This window comes from Molossus molossus, unplaced genomic scaffold (genome assembly GCF_014108415.1).
Source record: "Molossus molossus isolate mMolMol1 unplaced genomic scaffold, mMolMol1.p scaffold_m16_p_21, whole genome shotgun sequence".
Lineage (NCBI taxonomy): Eukaryota > Metazoa > Chordata > Mammalia > Chiroptera > Molossidae > Molossus > Molossus molossus.
This window is the reverse complement of record NW_023425357.1, coordinates 10,084,935-10,108,155: the sequence shown is the minus strand read 5'-3', so window position 1 is coordinate 10,108,155 and position 23,221 is coordinate 10,084,935. Positions and strand designations below refer to the sequence as shown.

Here is a 23,221-nt window from a genome sequence, read left to right as displayed (position 1 = left end):
TCTGGGGACAAAAAAAGAGGTAAAGAGTCCAGCCGGTGTGGCTAAATGGTTGAGCACTGACCCATGCACCAAGAGGTCACCAATTTGATTCCCAGTCAGGACACATGCCTAGGTTGTGGGCCCAATCCCCGGTGGGGGGCATGCAGGGGGCGGCCAATCGATGTTCTCTCTCATTGATGTTTCTATCTCTCCCTCTCCCTTTCTCTCTCTCTAAAATCAATAAAGAAAAAAAAAAAGATGAAGAAGTCATGGGCCTTGGAATGGGGGCTACCCCAGAAATTCTCAGAAATAGCATTAGCCTCAAAAGCAGTTACATCTCTTCTGATTCCCAGAGGGGCTCAAGGCATTGTCATGTTGAAGAACAAGATGACAAGGAGAAAAGATGAAGAAGCCGGGGAGATTCTGGGGATCCCCAGAGAAGGCAGAGGAGGAAATGCAAAGACCTAAACTGGCACTGGTGTTTTCAAGAGAACATGCGTGACTCCCCCACCCCAAGAAATGGGACTGGAGCAGCCCTTCTGGGCTGGGGAAAGGCCAGACAGTTGAGGGAGCAGGGCGGGTCCCTCTGGAGCATCACCCACCTTTTTGGCTCTGGCCTGTCCTTGAGGTTCAGGTATATTGGCATATATGGTCCTTGGCCAGTCTAGAGAAAGCAAATGCCAACCCAGGGCTAGAGTTAGGAAGAGATCTGAGGGGAGGGCTGTTTTCCCAGGTCACGTCTATGTTCCGGAAAGAGGTGGCAGAAACCTTCCTTGCTTTCTCCCAGGACTCCTCATCACATCTCCAGTGAGCTTGACCTGGGATGCCCCAGAACACTAGTTCTAGGTTAGATAAGGTTGTTTGATGAAACGGATGAGGGCAGACATCTAAGCCCTAGCTCTAGTTGCACAAGTGCGTTTCTGGTTGTGTGGGTCTGTCCTTCACCCTTCCTGGCCTTCGGTTTCTGCTCTATAAAATTGAACGGATTGGACAGTCTCTAGAAGACTCCCATCCTTCCAGAACCCTAGGCCAGAGAGGGCAAAGATGTTTGACTTTGCTTTTGGGCAATTCCCACCCATCAGCAGAGGTGGGTTGGGGCACTGTGTTGAGATAGATTATGAGGCTGGTTTTGGATCCAGCAGGGAGCCGTGTTGTGATTGCTTCTGTCTACAGCAATCAGTTAACAACGTTTTCTGAGAGGGCGGGAGGAGAAAACGGCCGCACAATGCCTTGTTTTTGTTATGGCTGTCAGAAAAGGCAGAACTCCTCAGAGTTCTCAATTCCAATCTCACCCATTTTCCAGATGGGGACACTGAGGCTCGGAGGGAGCAGGGCTTGCTTATGCTTCACATGGTGACCTGGTGGCAAAGCTGGGAGCAGAGGGGCTCCCAGCACCAGCCTCTTCCCAGCCCTCACTCTGCCCTGGGATTTAGCTAGCATGCACTTACCAGAACTGGGCTGGGCAGAGTGCTCCTCCTCAGAGGTGGCTGGGGTAACCTCACGGGTGGGGTCCTCTGCTATTTTCCTGGAGGACCAGAAACCCCAAAGCACTCATACTCTGTGCATCTAGTCCTTCCCATCTCCATAGACTGCCCATATCCCACGTCCATTTTCAGGCAATGCCCCAAACCCTCTGAATTGCCCAGGTGCCATGGATACAGTTCAGCACCATGGTCAGCAACTCTCCTGCCGGGCAAGCCCCCTGAAGACCACACCCCCACCCCATTTCCAGCTTTACCTTCTGGCATATCTGATGTAGAGAAAATAGCCCAGCCCTACAGACAGGGCAATGACTGCCAGGATGCCAATGGCAATGCCAGCAATGGACCCTGCAGACAGCGACGACTGGGGACCTGGGCCTGGAGGGAGAATCAGGACTCGGGCCTGACACACTCTCATCCCTGTTCCCAGCCCTATTCCCAAGCTTGTGGCTTTATCTCCACATCAATGGATGAGCACTGGTTTTCCAATCGCTGAGAGGCAAGGATTTGGGGTATTAACAGCATCACTTCTGGAGTCAAACAGCCTCGGTTCACATATCAGCTGGGTGATCCTGACCATGCCCTTCTGTAAAACGGGGATAACAGGGCCTACTCCACGTGGTTGTGTTGGTGTCATGATGATACTGCTCAGGAGGATGGATCAAATATGGCTTTCATAGGAAAGGCTTGGACAACCAGAAGCTGGCTTTCCCCTGAGAAATCTTTCCCTCTCTGAGGCCCTGTGACGAAGTGGTACAGGCTCAGTAAAGAATTATTTTATTTAACAACCGCAGTGTGCCAGGCACTGCCATAGAGCTTTACAAATGTTCATAATCTTCAACAGACCTCTGATATGTACAGGCATAATTATTATGTTTGTTTTACAGGTAAGCAGTCAGAGGCCCAGAGAGGTTAAGTAGCATGCCCAAGGTCACACAGCTCATAAGCTTTGGAGCTCTGGCTAATAGTGACACTATGCTGCCTGCTCAAGAACTCAAGAAAGGGCATGGCTGGTGTGGCTCAGTGGATTGAGCATCGTCCCATGCACCACAAGGTCACCAGTTCAGACATGCAAGGCCTCATTGCCAGTCATACCCAGTTGCTATTAAGAGAACATCTGGCTCCCCTCCCATCTCACTCCTCTCGGTGGCTGTCCCCCTGACTCATGCTACTTCTAAACAGCTCGGAAAGGCAGGCACCACATCCCCATTTACAGGTAGGAACACTGAGGCTCAGAGAGACTTTTCCAGGGCACACAGCTAGGAAGTAGAGGTTCTCGGGCCTGAGCGTTAGGGCTTGGGATTAAACAGCTCTGGATTGGCAGCCTGCCTATGCAGTATACTCATGTCTACACCTCGAGCCCAGGAAAAGCCACTTGTACCCAGGGGAAGGTAGTGCACCTGAAGGACTCACCTATCACTCTGACCAGGACCGAGGCGGAGCGGGCCTGGCGGGTCAGAGGGTTGAGGGCCGAGCAGTTGTAGGTCCCCTGGTGTTCCCGGGTCAGGGCCCCGATGATCAGCTTCTCCCCCATAGACACACTGGTGGAGTGTTCAAGGGTCCAGCGATACTCGGCGCCTGGCTGGGACTCAGCCTGACACTGTAGGGTCAGGCTGGAGTTGAGCTCTGCCTCTACTGTGCTGACCACCTCGGACTCCAACCCGCTGGTGATGTCCACTCTGTCAGGGCCATCTGTGTGCAAAGCCAAACATGTGCCCGTCCTGCCCTGGCACTTTAACCCATTGTGCCCCCTTCACTTCCACACTGGAGGTTTCTCCTTTTTCTCCTTATCAATTCTAACCAAGGTTAATCCCACGTTATACCCTGGACAACAAAGGCTCTTCCGCCATTGAAAGGAATCTCAGCAGGATGAGGAGGAGGAGAGCTCCCTTTCCCCCTTAGATGCCTGTTGAATAGATAGTAGTTTGCAACATGGAGAAGGAAAAAAAAATCAAAATCAAAACCAAAAAAACCCATCCTTGCAAAAGCAAATCCCAGCAAAGGAGCCTCATAAGACATCAGACTTCAGAAATTGTTGTGTCTGTGAACATAGCCCCTAACTTCCAAAAACGGTTATAATTCTAATGGAATTTCTTTTTATTATTTTTATTTTATTTTTTTGTTTGTTTAGGTAGCCTGGGAGGGAGAGAGAGGAAGAGAGAGAGAGAGAAACATCGACGTGAAAGGGATACATCGAGTGGCTGCCACCCGCACAACCCAACCAGGGCCGGGGACAAACTGCAACCGAGGTACATGCCCTTAGCGGGAACCGAACCCGGGTCCCTCTGGACCGCAGTCTGACGCTCTAACCGCTCAGCCAAACCGGCCAGGGCTATTATTATTTATGAGTGTTCAGTTTGTTTGTTTGTTTTCCTTTATTGATTTAGAGAGAGGGGAAGTGAGAGGGAGAGAGAGAGATAGAAACATCAGTGAGAGAGAACATTGACTGGCTGCCTCCTTCCTGCCCCGCACTGGGGATCGGGCCCACGGACCTGGGTATTTGTCCTGACCAGGAATTGAACCCAGACCTCTCAGTCCATGGGACGATACTCAATCCACTGAGCCACACCGGCTGAGCTCTGATGGAATTTCTTATTTAACAACACATGGCTCTGTTACAATATTTAGTTTTCCGTCTGTGTATTCTCAGCGACAGAGATACTTGTGGATTTCCTCTGTAAAGAGCACTTGGCTGTCCTCCCTCATCCGTGAAAGAAACAAAGGGAAAGACTGTTGGGTTTCTCATGCAAACTAAGAGTTTGAGTCTTGTCTTGTTTACCTTAATGGAAACTACTAGCAAAGAAGGATGCAAAGATTTCCTAGTGGAACATCCCAGGAAAGGAGGAAAATCCTGGCCCTGCACCTGCTAAATATCCTTCGACGCTGTTCATTTCTCCCCATCCTAACCCCAGGATCCCTCATCTGCCCTCTTCTTGGTCTTTGGTCTTCCCACCCTAGTCTCAAATCCTCCACACAGCAGCCAGAGGGTTCTTTCCACCTTGACACTACCCCTCCCTTGCTGAGAACCCTCCATGGCTCCCCAGTATCCTTGGGACAAAGCCCATGGCTGACGAGCTCACTCACTATCTGGCCCTTGCAGACCCCTGAAGCCCCATCACTCACCCCTCCACCCCTTCCACTCTCAATCCAGGAAGAAGATGCTACTGCAGCATCCCATCCTTGTCGTGCTCCCTCTTGCCTCGAAGCCACCCCATAGTCTCTTCCTCCTCTGGGATGCTCTTCCTAGCTAACGTGCTGGTCCTGCAGATCTCAGGATGGACGCCACCTCTCACGATGAGCCCTCCCACATCCCACTGACTGGCTGGAGGCTTCCTTGGGGCTCCCCAAACCCTCTCATCTCATGGCAGCATTTATCACTCTGTTTCTCTGCCTGGTGATTTCCTCTCCCCGTCCTGAGTAGGCTGCGGGCTCTGAAGGTCATGCTGTCTACTCTCAAGTGCCCGCCCGACATGCTGACCAGCACAGAGAGGTGTTTTTGGTTTAATGACTGAAGTAGGAAGGAAAGAAGAGAGAGCAACCAAGGAGGGCAAAAAGGAGAAAAGCAATGCATTTAACCCTTTGTATACATCTCCCAGCTACATAAGACGTATAAAAGTGGACCCTTGCCCTGGCCAGTTTGGCTCAGCGGTTAGACTGCTGGCCCATAGACCAATGAGTCGCAGGTTCAATTCCAGTCAAGGGCACGTACCTTGGTTGCAATTCATCCCCGGCCCTGGTTGGAGTCGTGCGGGAGGCAGCCACTTGATAATGTCCCTTTCACGTCGATGTTTCTCTCTCTCTCTTCCTCTCTCTCCCTCCCACTTTATCTGAACAAAAATGGAAAAATGTCCTCGGGTGTGGATAAAAAATTTTTTAAAAAGTGGACCCCTGCTTCCTGCTCCTGCACAAACCTCTTACCCCAACCGTTTCCACCTTAGCTCATGGTTTCTACACCCTTCGAGTAGCTCAGGAAGAAACCTAGGACTTGTCGTTGACTCCTCTCTTTCTCTTTTGCTTCATGTCAACCAGCAGCAAATCCTGTGAATTCGATGTTCAAAAGATATCCGAAGTCTGCCCACTTCTCATCACCCACAGTCATCCTGGCCCAGCCCCATCTCTTGATGGACGATTGCGCTTGGTCACCACGAGAGGGCGCCTTGCAACCTCCAATGGCCGGAGTTCAGGTGACCAGAGGCCCAGCTGCTGTGCCCTGAAATCCACTCCCAGGCCTCCCGTGGGCTGCACCCTGCCAATACCTGAGTGTGTTGGGGGACGGGAGCAGACCCCTTCCTGGGAGACCTGGGACCCTGACAGCCTTGACGGTGTTCCTTAGACTATGCTTCCACCCGGCGCTCCCCCTTTCTGCTCGCTGGGGGCAGGCTTGCATCTCCGCCCCAGGGCTCTCCCAGCCTTCCCAGTCCCTCTGTACTTGTTCTCACAGGAACATAGCCCCTAACAAGATCCTTGCGTGTAGAATTCCATTTAATCCCCCCTTGGGGTCTGCCTCTCCAAGGACCCGGACAAACACACCCTCTCCACAACCTCCTCCCTCTCCCCTGCTTCTATTCTGTACACCAGGGCCAGGGGGACCTGTGAATCTTGTCTGGTCCTATCGCTCCCAGGACCCTCACCATGGCCCCCAGGGCCCTGCCCCCAGCCTGTCACCCCCCCCCGACGTCTTCTGTTCCACTCTCCCCCTGACTCACCTCCCTAGGCACCTTGGCCTCCTCAGGGCCTCTAACATGCTAAGCGCAGTCTGTTCCCTCCCCCTTAGATGCCTGCATGGCTCACTCCCTGATCCTTCCATCTCTGCACAAATGCCACCTCCTCAGGGAGGCCTCCCCTGACCACCCCAGCTAAGGCTGCATGCCTCCCCTTAGCCGTCCCTGTCCCTCTCACTGCCTCATGGTCTCCTCAGCCTCAGCCCCACTGGACACACCAGGTAGCTCCCTGCCCAGCTGTTTATGGTCTGTCTCCCCCTCCATGAGGACAGGTGCTCTGTCTCATCTGTGCCAGACATGCCTGGCACAGGGCAGGTGTTCAATGAGTGCGGAAGGGATGGCTAGAGGAAGAACTAATGCCAGGGAGAGAGGGAGGGAGGGAGGAGGGAGGAGGAGAAGGTCCAGGCGCGGGGTGACTCACAGCTGATGGTCAGGCTGAGGGGGTCACTTCGGGCCCAGCTGCCTGAGATCCAGGCCTCACACTCATAGGGCCCCGTGTCGTTCCGCCAGAGGTTTTGGATGACCAGGGTCCTGTTGTCGGGCGACAGCACCAGGTGCTCGCTGGGCAGGAGGGGCTGGCCGCTCAGGAACCACCGGACTTGAGCCCCCTTTTGGGTGGTCTGGCAGGTCAGGGCCACGGAACTGGCGTTCTCCACGAGGTTCAGGCTCGGGGTCACGATGTGAGGCTTGGTCAGCCTTTCTGAAACACGTGGAGATAGAGGATCAGGGTCAGGGACCCTTCCCCAGGCTCCTGCCCTGGTGGGGCCCTCAGGACTTTCCAAGGCTGTGTTTGTGTTGGGGTGTGTGTGTGGGTGTGGGTGTGCGCGCGCACACGTGTGGCTGTATTGTGTGGGTGGTACGAGTAAGTCCTTTGTGTATAAGTGTGTTGTGGGATGATTATATGAACATATTATGGATTTTGTGTGGATGTGTTTGTGTGTGTGTGTATTGTACATGTGTGTGCTGTGTGTATATGTTTTACAACTGTGAGGTATGGGTGTTGTACATATGCATGTGTGTGAATGAGTGCCTACTGTCTATGTTTTTTCTGTATGTGAGTGCATGTTGTGTGTCTGAGGTATTGTATCTGTTGTGCATATGTGTTGTGTGGTGTAAGTATATGCTTTGCATATGGCTCTGTGTGTGTGTGTTTGTGGTCTGTGGATACACTGAGTGTGTGTATTGTGTGTCAGTTGTGTGCTTGTGTGGAGGGTGTTGAATTATGATAAGTGGTGTTGTCTGAGTTGTATGTGAAAATGCTGAGTGTCTGAGATCTGTGTTGTGTGTTATCTACAAGGTGAGGCAAAATAGGTTTACAGTTGTGAGTACATGAGTTTATTCTAGTATTGTTATTTATTTATTAATTCTTTATTTTAATCCTCACCCAAGGATGTGTTTATTGCTTTTCTAGAGCAAGAAAGGGAGGGGGAGAAACATCGATCAGTTGCTTCCCGTAGGCGCCCCAACTGACCAGACATCGTACCTGCAGCCTTGGTCTGTGCCCTGACCAGAATCAAACCCGCAACCTTTTGGGTTACAGGACAATACTCCAACCCTCTGAGCCACCCAGCCAGGGCTCTAGTATTATTATTTATGAACTTTGGCCTTATATTCCATTCAAACAACTATAACGTACTTTTGCCCCATCCTGAATTGCGTGTTTGTGATTTTGTTAGTTGTAGATTTGTTGATGTGAGACGTGTGTGTGTGTTTTAGATGTATGTTCTGTGTGTTTCGGTTTGTGTATGGTATCTATATGTGTTGTGTGTCTGTACTGTTATGCACAGTGCACTGTGTTGTGTATGTCTGTTGTGTGCATGTTATGTGTGTTTTGTGTGAGTATGTGTTGTGTGTCTGTGGCATTGTATGTTATGTGTTGTGTGCAAGTCACATATGTCTCGTGCGTGTGTTGTGCACGTGTGAGTGGGCCGTGCACGTGGGATTATAATTTGTGTGTGTGACTCTATATGTGTATAAATGTGAGTGTTGTGTTAGTGTTTGTACCTACAGTATAGAGAATCAAGCCCCAAATTCCAGAGAATCAGATAATGGACTACCCATAGAGACCAACAGGGTGGTGTGGAGGGTGTGTCAAGGCAGGACCCAGTTCTTCCCTGCTCTGCCACCGGCCACATGGGAGATCCCCACCACTCTGGGTCCTCCTCAAACTCCAGGGAACTGTGGTTGTCACAGGAACAAAGGTGAGGAACAGGAGACAGAGACTCACCCAGTACTCGGACTTTAAGAGCAGCCAGGCGAGACAGGTGGATGACATCGTTGGACACCAGGCACTTGTACACGCCCTCGTGTTTCCTGGACACGGCATGGATGGTGAATGTTCTCACAGTGAGAGAAGAGACGGTGTCATTGGGGAGAAACCAGGAATAGGCTGGGGGTGGGTAAGACTGTATCTCCACTGAGAAGGTCACGTTGGAGCCCTCTATCACCCCAACCTCCTCTCCGTTGGGTATACCGGACTCCACCTTGATTTCAAAGGGGTCAGGACCATCTGGGGGGACAGGAGCAATTACAACAATAACATTAGCATCAGCACCAGCTCTCTTAAGGGAACTTACAGGGCCAATATTAATATTTCTCTTTTCCCATCCAAGCTCTGAGTCAATTACAAAGGAGATGTGGGAGTCTCCTGGAGAGTAAATGGCAGCCTTATCCCTGGATGACATAGGATCGGAAGACATGTCCAAAGCCAGCAAACGCCCTCTCCTTGTTCCGACCCAGGCAAGACTTCAGATCAAACAGGGGAAGGGGAAGGAACTCAGGTTTAGATATAAGTTGGATGTTTCTGGTAGAATCCAAGTAGAGACACCACACAATTAGTTATACATCTGGAGTTCAAGGGTAGACAAGTTTATGTTTGGATGGTATCCAAAGAGAATGAAGGAGAACACGAAGAAAGTGTCAGGGAAAGGGACTCACAGTTCACAACCAGGGTGATGGGGTCACTGATCTGGACCCAACTGGTACTCTGGGCCTCACATCGGTAAGTCCTGGCGTCCTCTCGCTGGACAGTGAGAATGGTGAACCTTTTGCCATCTGGGGACAGCTGCATGCGCTCATGAAACACCAGGGGGCGATTATCGGCAACCCAGTGGATGGTACTGTCCATGTCTCTGGTGTCACAGTGGAAGGTCACCGTTCCGCTGTGCTCTGTGACAGTGCCCTGGCTGACTGAAAGGATGGGTATGGCCAGCAATTCTGCACAGGGAAAAAGAGAGAGGGACACAGAGGCAGAGACACGGAGAGAGGAAGACCAAGCAAGACATAGTCACAGAGGGACCCAGAGAGACAGAGAGAGATTGGAATTGTCAGAAGATACATGAGCCCAATGGCGGTGCTCAATTGCTAGGTCTACTGTTCACTCGAGGTTGTGATCATGGGCCACTGACCTCCCCTCTCTGAGCCTCACTACAAATGGGATTGTACAAATAAAGCAGAGGGTCCGCAGCATGACGACAGGTTGATTAATATCAGCTGCAAAGAGCCCTGGCCGGTTTGGCTCAGCGGTTAGAGCGTTGGCCTGCAGTCTGGAGAGACCCCGGTTCAGTTCCCGCTGGGGGCACGTACCTCAGTTGCAGTTTGTCCCCAGCCCTGATTGGGTCGTGTTGGTGGCGACCACTCGATGTGTCCCTTTCACGTCGATGTTTCTCTCTCTCTCCCTCCTCCCACTCTATCTGAACAAAATATCAAAAAATGGTGAGGATAAAAAAAAAATGTCCTTGGGTGAGGATTACAAAAAAAATCAGCTGCAAAGAGAATCAAGCCTGTAACAGGGATGCCAGCCAAGTCCTGCTCCCCACTTTTTTTTTTTAATCCTCACCCAAGGACATTTTTGCATTTATCTTCAGATAGAGCAGGAGGGAGAGAGGGAGAAAGAGAGAGAGAGAGAGGGAGAGAGAGAGAGAGAGAGAGAGAGAGAAAGAGAGACAGACACATCGATGTGAAAGAGACACATCGAGTGGTTGCCACCCACACAACCCAACCAGGGCCGGGGACAAACTGCAACCAAGGTACGTGCTCTTAGCAGGAACCGAACCTAGGACTCTCCGATCCATAGGCCAATGCTCTAACCACTGAGCCAAACCGGCCAGGACCTGCTTCCCACTTCTGAGCCAATCTTTCCCACCCACAGCCATGACAGTACCCCAGTACCCCTGTCCCGATACAACTGATCCAACCCATTGTTGCTAGACTCCGGCTGGGCCCATCAGATTCATCCCGATGGGACTCTGGGCATGGGAGCTTGATGGGTGCTTGCTTTCTATGCCCACGTATCTGAGTCTCCCTGAGTCTGGAGTGTCCAGAGGGTCCGAAACATAGAAAAACATCCTTCTCACTTCGGGTGGTGTTAAGCAGGTTGGCATCGAGAATGAACTGGGCTGCAGCTGGCCGACTCCACATGGTCAAAAGTGAGGCTGGTGGGGGAGATAGGAGGCATTCATGAAGGGGGTGGTAAGGGGGCGCTGTGCAGTTATGTTCTCCATAAGGAAGGAGCTCTGAGCTCATGGACATGGCACACCATCCCTGGAGGCTCGGCTCCTCCTCCATACTCACTGGGCTTGTGACTTTTTTTTAATCATCTCTGAGCCTCAATGTTCCCAGCTGTAAAATGGGCATAATCGCACCTGCATCCTAGGGTGGCCGTGGGGTGGTGATGAACACTGGCTCCCTCTGGGGCAGATGCACGATCCACAGAGGGAGACAGGCGCTCAGAGAGGTGAGCTCACTTTCCAAGACCATAGAGTAAGTGGCAGCAGCCGAACTTGAACCTGGCCTGCCAGCCCCTGAAGGCTCTCAACACTGCGGCGATTCCTCCTGTCCGCCCGGGCATGGGCACAGAGCCTGCCCTCCTGTCAGCCCGGGCATGGGCACAGAGCCTGCCCCTGGTAAAGGAGACGTGTCCACCTACACCTGCTGGGAGGAACTCACCTTGGTACTGCCTCGGGCTTCCCTCAGCTGGGAATTCCCCTTGCACGGAGGGGGGGGGGGGGCACAAGATAGCAGAAGTTTCCAGTTCTCCATCTGGCCATTCTGCATAGTTTTGTGGAGGCTTGAAGAGACTGGGCATGGGAAGGAGCCCCTAACCCCAGCAGCCTTGGTTCTGTGCAGGAATCTTGCTCTCAGGTCAGTGCCCGGCTCCCCGCAGATGGAGCCCAGTTAACAAAGGCTGTCAATCATGCTTCTCTCCACCCTCCAACAGACCCCAGTCGGGCCCAGGCCCTGCCCCATTCCTTGCTCAGTCAGTGGTTAAGGGCATAAGCTCACATATAGACTTCGTTGCCTACGGGGTCTATTATCATGGGCAAGGAAGGGCTTTCTCTGTGTGAGCCTCAATTTTCTCAACTGCAAAATGGGGAGAATAGTAGGACTTAGTTCCTCGGGTTGTTGAGAAGTCTGATGAGCTATCAGGGGTGACACGCTTCAGACAGTTCATGGTAAGTGTCCAGTCACTACTAGTGTTATTGTTTCCATGTCTGGATTTTCTGCCTCCAGTGCTATTAGAGGTCAAGTCCATAGACTCGGAGTCTGGCTGCCTGGGTCTGAATCCCTGTTTTGCCACATTGGGGGGCAAGTGACGTCCCAGTTTCCCCAAAGTAGACTAGGGTAATGGTTCCTGCCTCATCTAACTGTCGTAAAGATTAGTGGGAATGTGAGTGAAAGCATCAGTGATGACCATCTGAGATCATCTCCCTCCGCGGAAGGCCTGCACCTGGCCTGGTCCCTCCTGCCTCCCCTCCAGTCCTGCCTTCTGTGCTCAGGAAGCAACTCTCAAAGAGAAACACGGCCTCTCTCTCCCTCTGCCCCCAGAGGACCCGGAGCCCTGCAGCCTGCCAGGCTCCACCGGGAAGCTCCCCGCAGAGCCCAGAGCCCAGAGCCCAGCTCAGCGAAGCCGGGCTGGGCCCTCACCTCTGCACACCACACATCGCAAAACCATCTCTTTGCCTCCAAAACTCTTTCCTTACCAAAGTACCATAGTTTCTCCCTTTTCCCTCAGATGCCCTTGAAGCATAAATTTCACATCCGTCCCGACCTGACGCGTGACCTGGCCACTCCGGGCTGGCACACCCTCCCACTGCCTGTCTCACTCCTGTCTGCCTGTCTGTCAGTTACGTTCCAGCTTTCCCCACGCACCTCTCTCTGCTTCTGTCATTCCAACTTCATCTCTGTCTCTCTCTGTCTCTACGTCCTCGTCTCTGGTCTCTGTTCCCCTTTGTCAGTCTCTCTTGTATTTGCCTGTATTTCCATCTGTCTCTCTCTGTTGCTATTTCTCCTGTCTCTCTCTCTCTCTCTCTCTCTCTCTCTCTTACACACATGAACACACACACACACAAAACCCCACCCCCGTCGGCGGGGAGCAGGGCACTCACCTGAGAGCAGGATTCCTGCCCAGTGGGGGCCACGTAAGTCAGGGGGCCCCATGGCTCCTGTACCCGGCTCCGTGTGCCCGGCCTGCACACAGGAACAGCGTCCTCACTCCAGCTCCCTCCCTTCCCCCGACCTGCTGCAACCACAGCGCCCGGAGGACAGCAGCTCCCAGGACAGAGAGCAGAGGTGGCAGCAGGGGAAGAACTTTGGCACCACCTCCACCCTTCACCTGGCTCTCACTTTCCTTCCTCTGCCCAGCGCAGGGAACAGGACTCCCAGGAACCCTGGGGTTCCCCCAACGTGGAAAAGGAGAAAGAAAGCCCCGCCCTTGGGCCCTGGGTGCCCTTGAGGATTATGTCCCCTTCAAGCCCTCCTCCCCACCTCTTTGCCAGGATGTAGAGCAACCCACGGAGAAGAGGGGCCAAGAAGGGACCCTGGGAGGACGACAGTTACAGGGGCCAGGAGCTGAGGTTGTGGTGGTTAACAGCAATGATAACAACAGTGGTGGCTCCTGGTTGTCGAGAGCTTAGAAAGTCAGGTCCAATGCCAAGCTCAGTCTGCGCCTGCAGATACCAGATGAGCTGAAGTGATGCTTGTGGTAAGGATTCCTGGTCATAAACTAAAGGTGAGAAACAGAGGGTGAGCTGGGCTGGGAGAGCCCCAGGGGGTGCCTGGCCCAGCCTGGGAGGAGGGAGCAGGAAGGGCTCCCTGGAGGAAGGGGCACCTGATCTGAGAGCTGGAGGGCATAGTAAAGGTTCAGTGTAGGCGGGTTGTTTTATTTGTTTATTTGTTTTTAATTTCTTTTTTTTAATGTTTTTATTGATTTATTTTTTTAGAGAGGAAGGGACAGATAGAAACATCGATTGACTGCCTCCTGCACGCCCCCCACTGGGGATGGAGCCCACAACCTAGGCATGTGTCCTGACTGGGAATCGAACCGGGACCTCTCAGTCTCTGGGACAACGCTCAATCCACTGAGCCACACCGTCTGGGCTGTTTTTAATTTCTTATGAGCAAGACAAGCTGTTGGCCTTTGGAAGCACAGAGAGCAAGAAGATTTAATGTAATTGCCTGGGTCAGGGAACTGCCATTAATCCATTCATTCGTTCACGTACTCATTCACGCAACAAATTTCCTGAACTCCTGTGCTGATCCCTGTGCCTAGTACTGTTGAGGACACCGCAGTGACCAAGACATCCCCAGCCCTGCCCTAATGAGCTCACAGTCCAGAGAGACAGACCTGCTCCCAGTCCAGTGGTGAATGGCCAGGGCTGGGGTGGGGGAGCCCCAAGGGGTGCCTGATCCAGCCCGAGGATCAGAGATGCTTCCTGGGAGTTGGAGGATGCAGGGGGAGTGAGGGGGAGCAGCATGGGAAACTTTGCTGAGTTTGAGGCGCAGAAGGAAGTTCAGGGGGCCCCAGGGTAGAGGAAGTGAGGGCATGAGTGATTCAAGTCAAGGCTGAGACAACCCTAACACAATCCATTTGTTTTCCACAGACAGGATACAGTCTCCCTCACAACATGGTCGTGTGGCTCCAATGAGTTCACGCTGGGGAAGTGCTGGGAACAGCACCTGGCACGGAGTAAGTGCTCAGTACATGCAACCGCCCCCGGTTCCTCGGCCACTCGACACACATGTCCTGAGCACCTGCTCCAGGTGCTGGGGAGACAGCAGGACAAAACAGACCGAAACCCTGTCCTGGAGACAACAGACAACAGCTAGGTCAGTGACGTGGGCTGTTAGATGATGCACGCGATGCAAGAGTGGAGAGTAGAGTAGGGTGAGGGGTGTTATTCCATCTCATAGTGTCTCTGGCCGGCCTGGGGTACGTGGGTTCTTGGCTACGTGCAGGAAAGCTAGCACAGTATGCGCCAGGCGACTTTGACAGTATGTTCGTCAAAGCTGGGGACAGTGAAACAAGAAAGGGCCTAGGATGGAAGCCACGGGAGATGCCGATGGGGCTGCTTTGGCTCCTAGAAACGTTATGGAAAAGAAGTGAGCCCAGGCGGGGCTGCTGTCAGCTCCCTGGAGAGTCAGAGAAAAGAGCTTTGGGGACAGGTTCAGGGGTTAGCCGGGGACTAGCTGCCGCTGCCCATTGCTCCCCTGGTTGCAAGTCTCATGGGGTCCCTTAGAGTTTAGGAGATGCTCGCCTGTGGGGGAAGAAAAAGGGGAAGGGAAAAGTGAGGGTGTCCTCCCGGGAGGGAGAGTGTGCACTGGGTCCTTTGTCCTGAGGGTTTTAAAGGCTGGGAGTTTAGGGGAGGGTCTCAGGGAAGGATCTCAATAGAATAGTCATCAGTTTTCCAGGTGTGCCCTTTCAGGATCCTGGTCTCCACTGATCGGTCAGCACCAGGGCAGGGGGTCATTAACCAGTGCAGCTGGTCCGGATGGCATCTGCCTGGTTCTGCTGCTTTTCTGCACCTGGAGCTGAAATACAACTGCGGCCTAGATGTTATCTTCAGGGAGGGGAGATCAGGGCAGAGAGCTAAGCAATGACCAGCCATATGCCGGGGCAAGCTGCCTTGGGGTCGAGGTCCTGTGCCAGTTTTGCCCGTCGCTGGACACCTGGGGCTTTCTGCCTGTGTGGCCTTCTGTATCTGGCTGTATATTGCTGCCATTGACCGGGGGTCGCAGGGGAGGTTTCGGCAGTGAGACACCCGCGGTAAAGAAAGCTCGTGGAGTCCTGGCTGGTTTGGCTCAGCGGTTAGATCGTTGACCTGCGGTCCAGAGAGACCCGGGTTCGGTTCCCGCTAAGGGCATGTACCTCGGTTGCAGTTTGTCCCCGGCCCTGGTTGGGTTATGCGGGTGGCAGCCACTCGATGTGTCCCTTTCACGTCGATGTTTCTCTCTCTCTCTGTCTTCCTCTCTCTCACTCCTGCTCTAGCTGATCAAAAAATGGAAACATGTTCTCAGGTGGGGATAAAAAGAAAGCAAGCTCGTGGAGCGACATCCGAGGGATCAGCCGCAGCCTGTTCAGCACCAGCTTTCATAGACTCGTGCAGCCGGGCCTTGCTGCGTCACGCTTACATAATGGTCCTGTGACGTAAGAAGACATGGTCTGCGCCTGCGCGGCCGTTTCGGGTCATGTCCGGAGCCACGGGTTCTATCAGCAACAGGCCAAGTTCCCTGTTTGTTCAGCCGTCTGTCTCGGTTTCCCCATTCCCCTTGCCAAGGAACTGCCCTGGCTCCCAACTCTCCTGCCTCAGGAGTTAGGACCGAAGCTCACAGGACTGAGGTGCCTAAGGTCCCGGGGCACCTTGGGCCAGGGGGTTCTGGTCGGCCTGGCTCTTAACCTCCAGGGGTGCCATACCCCCTAGTCTTCGTGTGGCTGCCTTCAGCCCCATCTCCTCTGTCCACTCAGACCAGTCAATGCCCGGGCCGTATCCCCCCCCCCCAACCCCAAACTCTCTGGCCGTCTGCTGAGGGCCCCTGGAGCAGCTGGCATTCAAGGCCTCTGGTGCCCATGCTGTTCTTCCCAGAACGCCCGGGTCTTCTGACTGCCCACCGCCCCTCAGCCAGGCTTCCCTCCAGACCTCCCCTGCTTCGTCCCAACCCCCTCCCCATGCTCCCCTCTGCCCCAGCCCACAGGACGAGCAGCCGCTGGGGTGGACTTCCCAAGTCTGCCCCTCCGTGCAGGATCAGGGTTCTCCCTCCCTACAGCCCACTCCCACCACACCCATGGCAGCTTCCCTCTTCTCCCGCCCCGGCCAGAGACAGGGACTTTTTGGACCCCTCCCTGTAGCACAACTTCTACTTTGTTCCTAACAGTTGAAAATAAACCCAGGTGCTCCCCCGTACCTCCTCAGTCATGCAGGCTGGCTCTATACGGTCTTCTCATGCGTGACCTTGACTGGCCTCCCGATGCACAGTGCTTCCCAGTGGTGCCCCCACTCACTCAGCAAATATTTATTTGGCCCTGCTCTGTGTCAGCGTTGTTCTAGGGGCTTAGGGCACGACAGCAAATGAAACACACACCGATCTCTGCCCTTAAAGAAATGACATTTTCGGCCCAGCCCGTGTGGCTCAGCAGTTGAGCGTTGACCCATGTACCAAGAGGTCACTGGTTCGATTCCCAGTCAGGGCACATGCCTGGGTTGTGGGCCTGATCCCCAGTGGGGGGCATGCAGGAGGAGGCCAATTGATGTTTCTCTCTCTCTCTCCCTCTCCCTTCCTCTGTCTCTAAAATCAATAAAGGAAAAAAGAAATTTTTTTAAGTAAGAAAAAGATAACATTTTATGCAAGGAGGGGAGAGGTGGAGGGACAGACAATAAGCAAGATACATGATAAGTAATGAGTTGTCTATGATGTTAGAAAGTGATGAGAGTCACCCGGCCGGTGTGGCTCAGTGGTTGAGCATCGACCCACGCACCAAGAGGTCACCAGTTCAATTCCTGGTCAGGGCACATGCCCAGGTTGTGGGCCAAATCCCCAGTGTGGGGTATGCAGGAGGCGGCCAATCAATGTTCTCTCTCATCGATGTTTCTATCTCTTTCTCCCTCTCCCTTTCTCTCTCTCTAGAATCAATTTTTTTTAAAAAACACACATTTTTTAAATTTTATTCATCAATTCCACAAACCCGGCCACTTAAAACAACACAAATTCATTGTCACACCCGCAGGTCAGAAAGGCAGGTTGGCTCAGCGGGGTTCTCTGCGGAAACCAAGGTGTCTAGAGAGGCTGTGGAAGAACCTGATCCCCAGCTCTCTCAGGTTGCTGGCAGAACCCAATTTCATGGAGTTGTGAGACCGAGGTCCCCACTGCCTTGCTGGTTGTCAGCTGTGAGCTGTGGCTACCTTAGCTCCTGAGCCCTCGCCCCGACCTCGCGTGAGCCCTGTGTCTCGGAGACAGCAGCACACGACACCTCACACTTGGAACCTCTCTAGCTTTCCTTCTGCTGAATGCACTGCCTGCAGCTGGGGGAGTTCTGTGCTCTGAATGGCTGGTGCCCTTTGACTGGGACCTCCCGGGTAGTCCAGGCTACTCTCCCTATCTTTTGTTTTTTAATCCTCACCTGATGATATTTTTCTATCTTTAGATAGAGTGGGAGGGAGAAAGAGAGACAGAGAAACATCGATGTGAGAGAGACACATGGACTGGTTGCCTCCCACACAACCCCGACCGGGGACAAACTGCACCCAAGGCACGTGTCCTTGACCAGAACCAAAGCCTCAATTGATCTTCAAGCTGACGCTCCAACCACTGAGCCAAACCAGCCAGGGCACACTTTCCCTATCTTGAAGTCTGTTACCTTAATTACATCAGCAAAGTCCACAGGTTCATAACATAATTACAGATTGGGGCATGGGCATCTATTCGCTGACTACAGTGACATGATGTGAGAGCAGGCAGTCTAGAGTTCAGGCAGCCATCTTGACACCATGAGGTAGGAAGCTGGGGAAAACAGTCAACAAATTGAGGATGGAGAATGGAGCAAAGGATTTCAGTGAGCCATGAAAGAAGCCTGGGGCACCTGGTAAAGTAACAATTATGGGTGAGCCAGGAGCCAGGCTATCTTTCTGTTGTTGTTTGTTTGTTAATCCTCACTAAAGGATATTTTTCCTTTGATTTTTAGAGTGAGTAGAAGGAAGGGAGGAAGAGAGAGAGAAACATCGATGTGAGACACATGGATTGGTTGCCTCCCGCATGACCTTGACCAGGGCTATTGATGAGGCAACAACATGGCTAAATAGCAGAATAATTATGCCGAGTGAAAGAAGCCATAAAAAAGCATCGGGTGCCTGCAGTGTGGTCTCCTTTCTATAAAAGACAGTCACGCGCAGACTAACCCCTACAGTGACTGATCGTTGACCAGGGGTTGCCTGAGGCCAGGGTGGGGGCGGCAAAGGGGAAGCAGTGGGGCTGACTGATTGGATGGGGGTGTGAGAGACAGAGAGGAGCTGGCGCTGCTGACTCCATGCTGTGGGGAGGGCTCCAGGTGATAGGGTGGATGGCAGAGACGGGGGCCACCACAGAGGTGCCGGGGTCAGGGCAGAGTGGCGGTGACGAGGTTGAGTTCCCGAGAGGGGATTGGGTGGCCTGCGGGTCTGACGTGGGAACGTGCAGGAGACGGTTGAACAAATGTTCTGGGTCTCAAGAGGGAGGTAGGGACAAGGCAGGGCATCAGGGACACACGGAGCAGGGGGCAGTGGTGTGCGGAACGACCACCTCTCTGGGGGGAAAAGTAAAAGCCCTGATTTGTGCCGCTAGTACTGATTGGTGTGAATACCCCTACCACTGGCCAATTTCAAGCTACTAACGGCCTGAGAACTAGCTGGCATTCCGGACCATTGACCAGCTGAAGCAGCGGAGGGGAGCGGCCCCACGAGGCCCCGGGGAAGCGGAGGTGCCGACCACCTGCACTTAACGTCTGACGAGCTCTAACCGGGCCTCAGCTCTATCACCTGCCCTGTCCCTTCAACCCTCCCAGCGCTCGAAGGAGCAAACAGAGACTCAGAGAGGTGCTTTCTTCAAAGCCACAGCCACCCGCTGGCAAGTGGGGGTCTGGGATTCGAATCCAGGCCGACGGGTGCGCTGCTGCACAAGCGTCGATGGCGTTGTTCTCTAACTCCGAAGCTCCCCAAACTGGACACTCGCCACCCCGCCCTGACCAAGGAGTGTCATTCCTCACAGCACCCCTGCAAGGTGGAGTGTGCCGTGACCCCCGTTTTCCAGACGGGACGCTGTGGCTGGAAGGATCGGCCGTTGGCCTGCCGGCTCAGCTGGCCATGGTGCACGCAGGCCGGTCCCGCAGTCACGCCCCCACCTCCAGGCTGTGCCACCAAGAGGCCACAGAAACCTCTTCTCTCCCAGCGCACAGGCTCCGTCCTCCTCCCTCAACTCCATTCAGATCACCGAGTTGTTGCGGAGCTGAGCTCGGTGGGTTCAGGAATGACCGGTTTCATCACGCCTTCATTCCGGTCCATATGATGTCACGAGCGTTCTTCAGGTTGTTCAGTTCGCCAGATTCGATGGCTGAGTGATTGCTCTGATTGGGACAATCAGGACGAGGGACACTGAGAGAGAGATACTGCAGGACACTGTGGGTGTGGCTCGAGAGGCCCAGAGGCTGGGGAACTCAGACCCTCCCAGTGGCCACCGCCTTCAGGGCAGAACCCTGCTAGCCCACTGGCTGTGCTGAAACCAGAGGCTGCATCTGAGCTCATTCAGGGTTCGCAGTCGGGGGAGCCTGGGGGGATGTGTCTCCCTCCAAGTGAGCAACACTGGGAGAACTCAGGGCAGCCATGTCCTGGCCTCTGGAGAAAGCAAGTCTGTAAGAAGAGAGAAGAATGAATCCAGGGCACATCGAGAGGCAGATGCGAATGAGAGTTTGCTTTTTTTTTTTTCTTTATTGATTTTTTAGAGAGAGGGGAAGGGAGAGGAAGAGAGAGATAGCAACATTGATGAGAAAGAACATCAACTGGCCGCCTCCTGCATGCCCCCCCCTCTGGGGGTCGGGCCCACAACTTGGGTATGTGCCCTGACCAGATATCGAACCAGCGACCTCTGACCTCTTGGTACATGGGTCGATGCTCAGCAACTGAGCCGCACCAGCCAGGCAAACGAGAGAGATTTTTTTTGTACATGCCCCTAGCGGGAACTGAACCAGGGACTGACTCTCTGGTCTGTAGGCCAACGCTCCAACCACTGAGCCAAACCGGCCAGGACAAATGAGAGATTTTTAAAACCCCTGCTGGGGGGGGCAGGGTTGAGCCTCTGGTTCTATCTGAGGTGCAGCCTCATTCCTATTTTTGAATTCCCTTATAACAAATTTTCATTTTCCCTTAAACTATTTCAAGTTGGGGTCCTGCCAGCTGGACCCAAAAGAACCTTGAAAGATACGCCCGCCTTGACAGGATGCATCCTGCATTTTTCTTCCCGAGAGAGCACTTTGTCAAGACTAGTTTCAGCTGCAAGTAATAGAAAAACTCAAAGTCAAGTGGCCTAAACAAGATGGAAGTTTGATTTGCTTTTACGTAAATGGAGTCCAGAGTTAGGGTGCCCAGGGCTAATGCGGCAGCTTCAAAATCATGGAGACCCAGGCTCCTTTCATATAATTGCTCTGTCATCTTCAGTACATAGCTTGTGACCCAAATGGCTGCTGAAGCTCCAGCCATCATATCCATATTCCAGTCAGTAGTGAAAAGGAAGAAGGGGTGGAAGTCCCATACAACACTTCTGGTTGTTATCTATTAGCCAAAATGTTGTCACATGGCCACACTTAGCTCACGGGGGTGGGCACGCAGAGAGAATGTAATTTTTGCTGGGGGTCCAATGTATCTCTTTAAAAACCAAGCTTTACATTACCAAGAAAGAAAGGAAATGGATATCAGGGAGCTCTCTTCCAAAATCTTATTTCTTCTGCAAGGAAGGTGGGCAGCCTGAACCTTCAGACCCTGAGGCTCTCTAACCTGAGAAGTTTCCGGACAGACATTTGGAGAACTGATTCCACCAAAAAGAAACTATCAACAGTGTGCCCTTGGATATAGTTCACCTGGGGCAGGCAGTGGCCTCGGCAGCAGGTGCAAGGCCAAGGAGCTGTCAATCTCTTGTTAGAGCCCAGCTGTGACCTTTTCTGTCAAGAGAGAAAACCTGCCCTGGCCAGTTTGGCTCAGCACTTAGAGCATCGGCCCGCAGACCAGAGAGTCCCAAGTTCAGTTCCCGCTAAGGGCGTGTACCTCCATTACAGTTTGTTCCTGGCCCCGGTTGGGGTCGTGTGGGTGGCAACCGCTCAATGTGTCTCTCTCACATTGATGTTTCACTCTCTCTCTCTTCCTCCCTCTCTCCCTCCCTCCCTCCTGCTCTATCTGAAGATAAATGCAAAAATGTCCTCGGGTGAGGATTTTAAAAAAAAAGAGCCCCAGCCAGTTTGGCTCAGCAGCTGAAGTGTTGGCCTGCGGACCAGAGAGTCCCAGGCTCGGTTCCTGCTAGGGGCATGTACCAAAAAATTAAAATTAAAAAATTAGAGAGAGGAAACCACCCCATCCCTATCCAGGGCAAAGTCCCTGCCCTGCCCAGATGGGAGTGGACACTAAGAATCTATCTTATCACGTGACAGCCACAGTGCATGCTTACCTGTGATCCCCAGGAGTTGTAAATTGGGTGGGGCCCTGATCTCCTGTATCCCCCAGGCACAGAAGGCCCATTCCACCACTGTCCTCAACAAAAGCACACACCTTCACCCTGCCCTGTGTAGCTCAGCTGGTTGAGCATCGTCCAGTGCACCGAAAGGTCTCCAGTTCGATTCCTAGTCAGGGCACATCCTGGGTTGCAGGCTTGATCCCCAGTAGAGGGCATGCAGGAGGCAGCCACCCACGTTTCTCTCTTATGGATGTTTCTATCTCTCTCCCTCTCTCTAAAATCAATAAAACATTTTTTTTTTTAAATCAACTACTGTCCTGGCTGGTTTGGCTCAGCCAGTGAGTCACGGGTTCAGTTCTGGTCAAAGGCACGTACCTCGGTTTTGGTTTATCCCCAGCCCTGGTTGGGTCGTGCAGGAGGCAAGCAGTCAATGTGGCTCTATCACATCAATGTTTCTGTCTCTCTCCCTCCCATGCTCTCTCCCACTCTATCTGATCATTAGAAAAATATCCTCAGGTGAGGAGAAAAAGCAAAACAAAACAAAAATTAACTACTAACAGCTAATTGTTGGCAGGAAGGGTTACCAATAACATGAAGTCTATTAACACATATTTCCTGTGATATGTATTATATACGGTATTCTTACGATAAAGTAAGCTAGAGAAAAGAAAATGTTATTGAGGAAATCATAAGGAAGAGAATATACATTATGGTAATGTAGGTATTTTCCAAAAACAAACAAACAAAATGCCAAGTATAAGGGGACCCATAGAGTTCAGACCCGTGTTGTCTTGTTTGAGGGTCAACTGTAATAACAACAGCTTGATACTGTTACAGCCCAAATTGTAACCGGGAAGGGGACCCAGCCCTGAACGGGGCTGCCTGGGGCCAGCGGACGGTGTGCGGGTTTCTGACTTGGTGCAGGAAAAGGGTCACGAGTCCAGGTGGATTTTGGAGGACGGTTATTAAAGCTGGGGACAGGAAACCAGACAGGGCTGGGAAATGAGCCCAGGCTGGGCTGCTGGCTCACTCAGAGGTCAGAGGAAAGGGGCCTTGGGGGCAGGTTCAGGGGGTTGTCTGGGATGAACTCCCGCCGCCCATTGCTGCCCCGGTTGCAAGCCTCAGGGGTCCCTTAGGGTTTAGGAGAAACTCCCCTGACTGGGGAAGAAGTGTGGGGGGGTGGGGGTGCAGGCGTGCTCCTGGGAAGGAAAGTGCAATCTGTCCTTGGGAGTGGTTGGCCAATGGCATTAATTGTGTTAGCTCTTAACTTCCATATTACTGCCCTAAACCTCTCATTCCAGAAAACCAAAACCCATCACTCCAGTCAGGAGGCACAGAATGATAGAACCACCCTAACCCACCCAAAACTGCAAATGGTCGCTTGACAAGAAAAACAAGTTTCAGGAGATCCCAGCCCCTAACCAATCAAGAACTCGGGAGACTCCAGCCCCCAACCAATCAAAGACGACCACGTCTTTTCGGCTGAACAACCACCCCCCACTCCCCAGCCCTGAGTTTTAAAATCCCTAGTCTGCACAAGCCGGTTGCTACTCTCTCCTTAGAGGTAGTCCTGCAGGCTGA

At 52.8% G+C, this 23,221-nt stretch overlaps 1 protein-coding gene across 1 annotated transcript; it reads right to left on the bottom strand.

Moving 5' to 3' along the window:
* Nucleotides 1-1,713: 1,713 nt before the first annotated feature.
* On the bottom strand, nucleotides 1,714-12,619 carry CEACAM20 (CEA cell adhesion molecule 20). The gene is made up of 7 exons (XM_036275023.1): nucleotides 12,568-12,619; nucleotides 10,537-10,614; nucleotides 9,119-9,397; nucleotides 8,409-8,690; nucleotides 6,603-6,881; nucleotides 2,874-3,152; nucleotides 1,714-1,832 (listed from the first exon to the last, which is right to left on the bottom strand). Exons 1-7 carry the CDS (start codon nucleotides 12,617-12,619, stop codon nucleotides 1,714-1,716), a joined length of 1,368 nt encoding a protein of 455 aa, XP_036130916.1.
* Nucleotides 12,620-23,221: the final 10,602 nt, after the last annotated feature.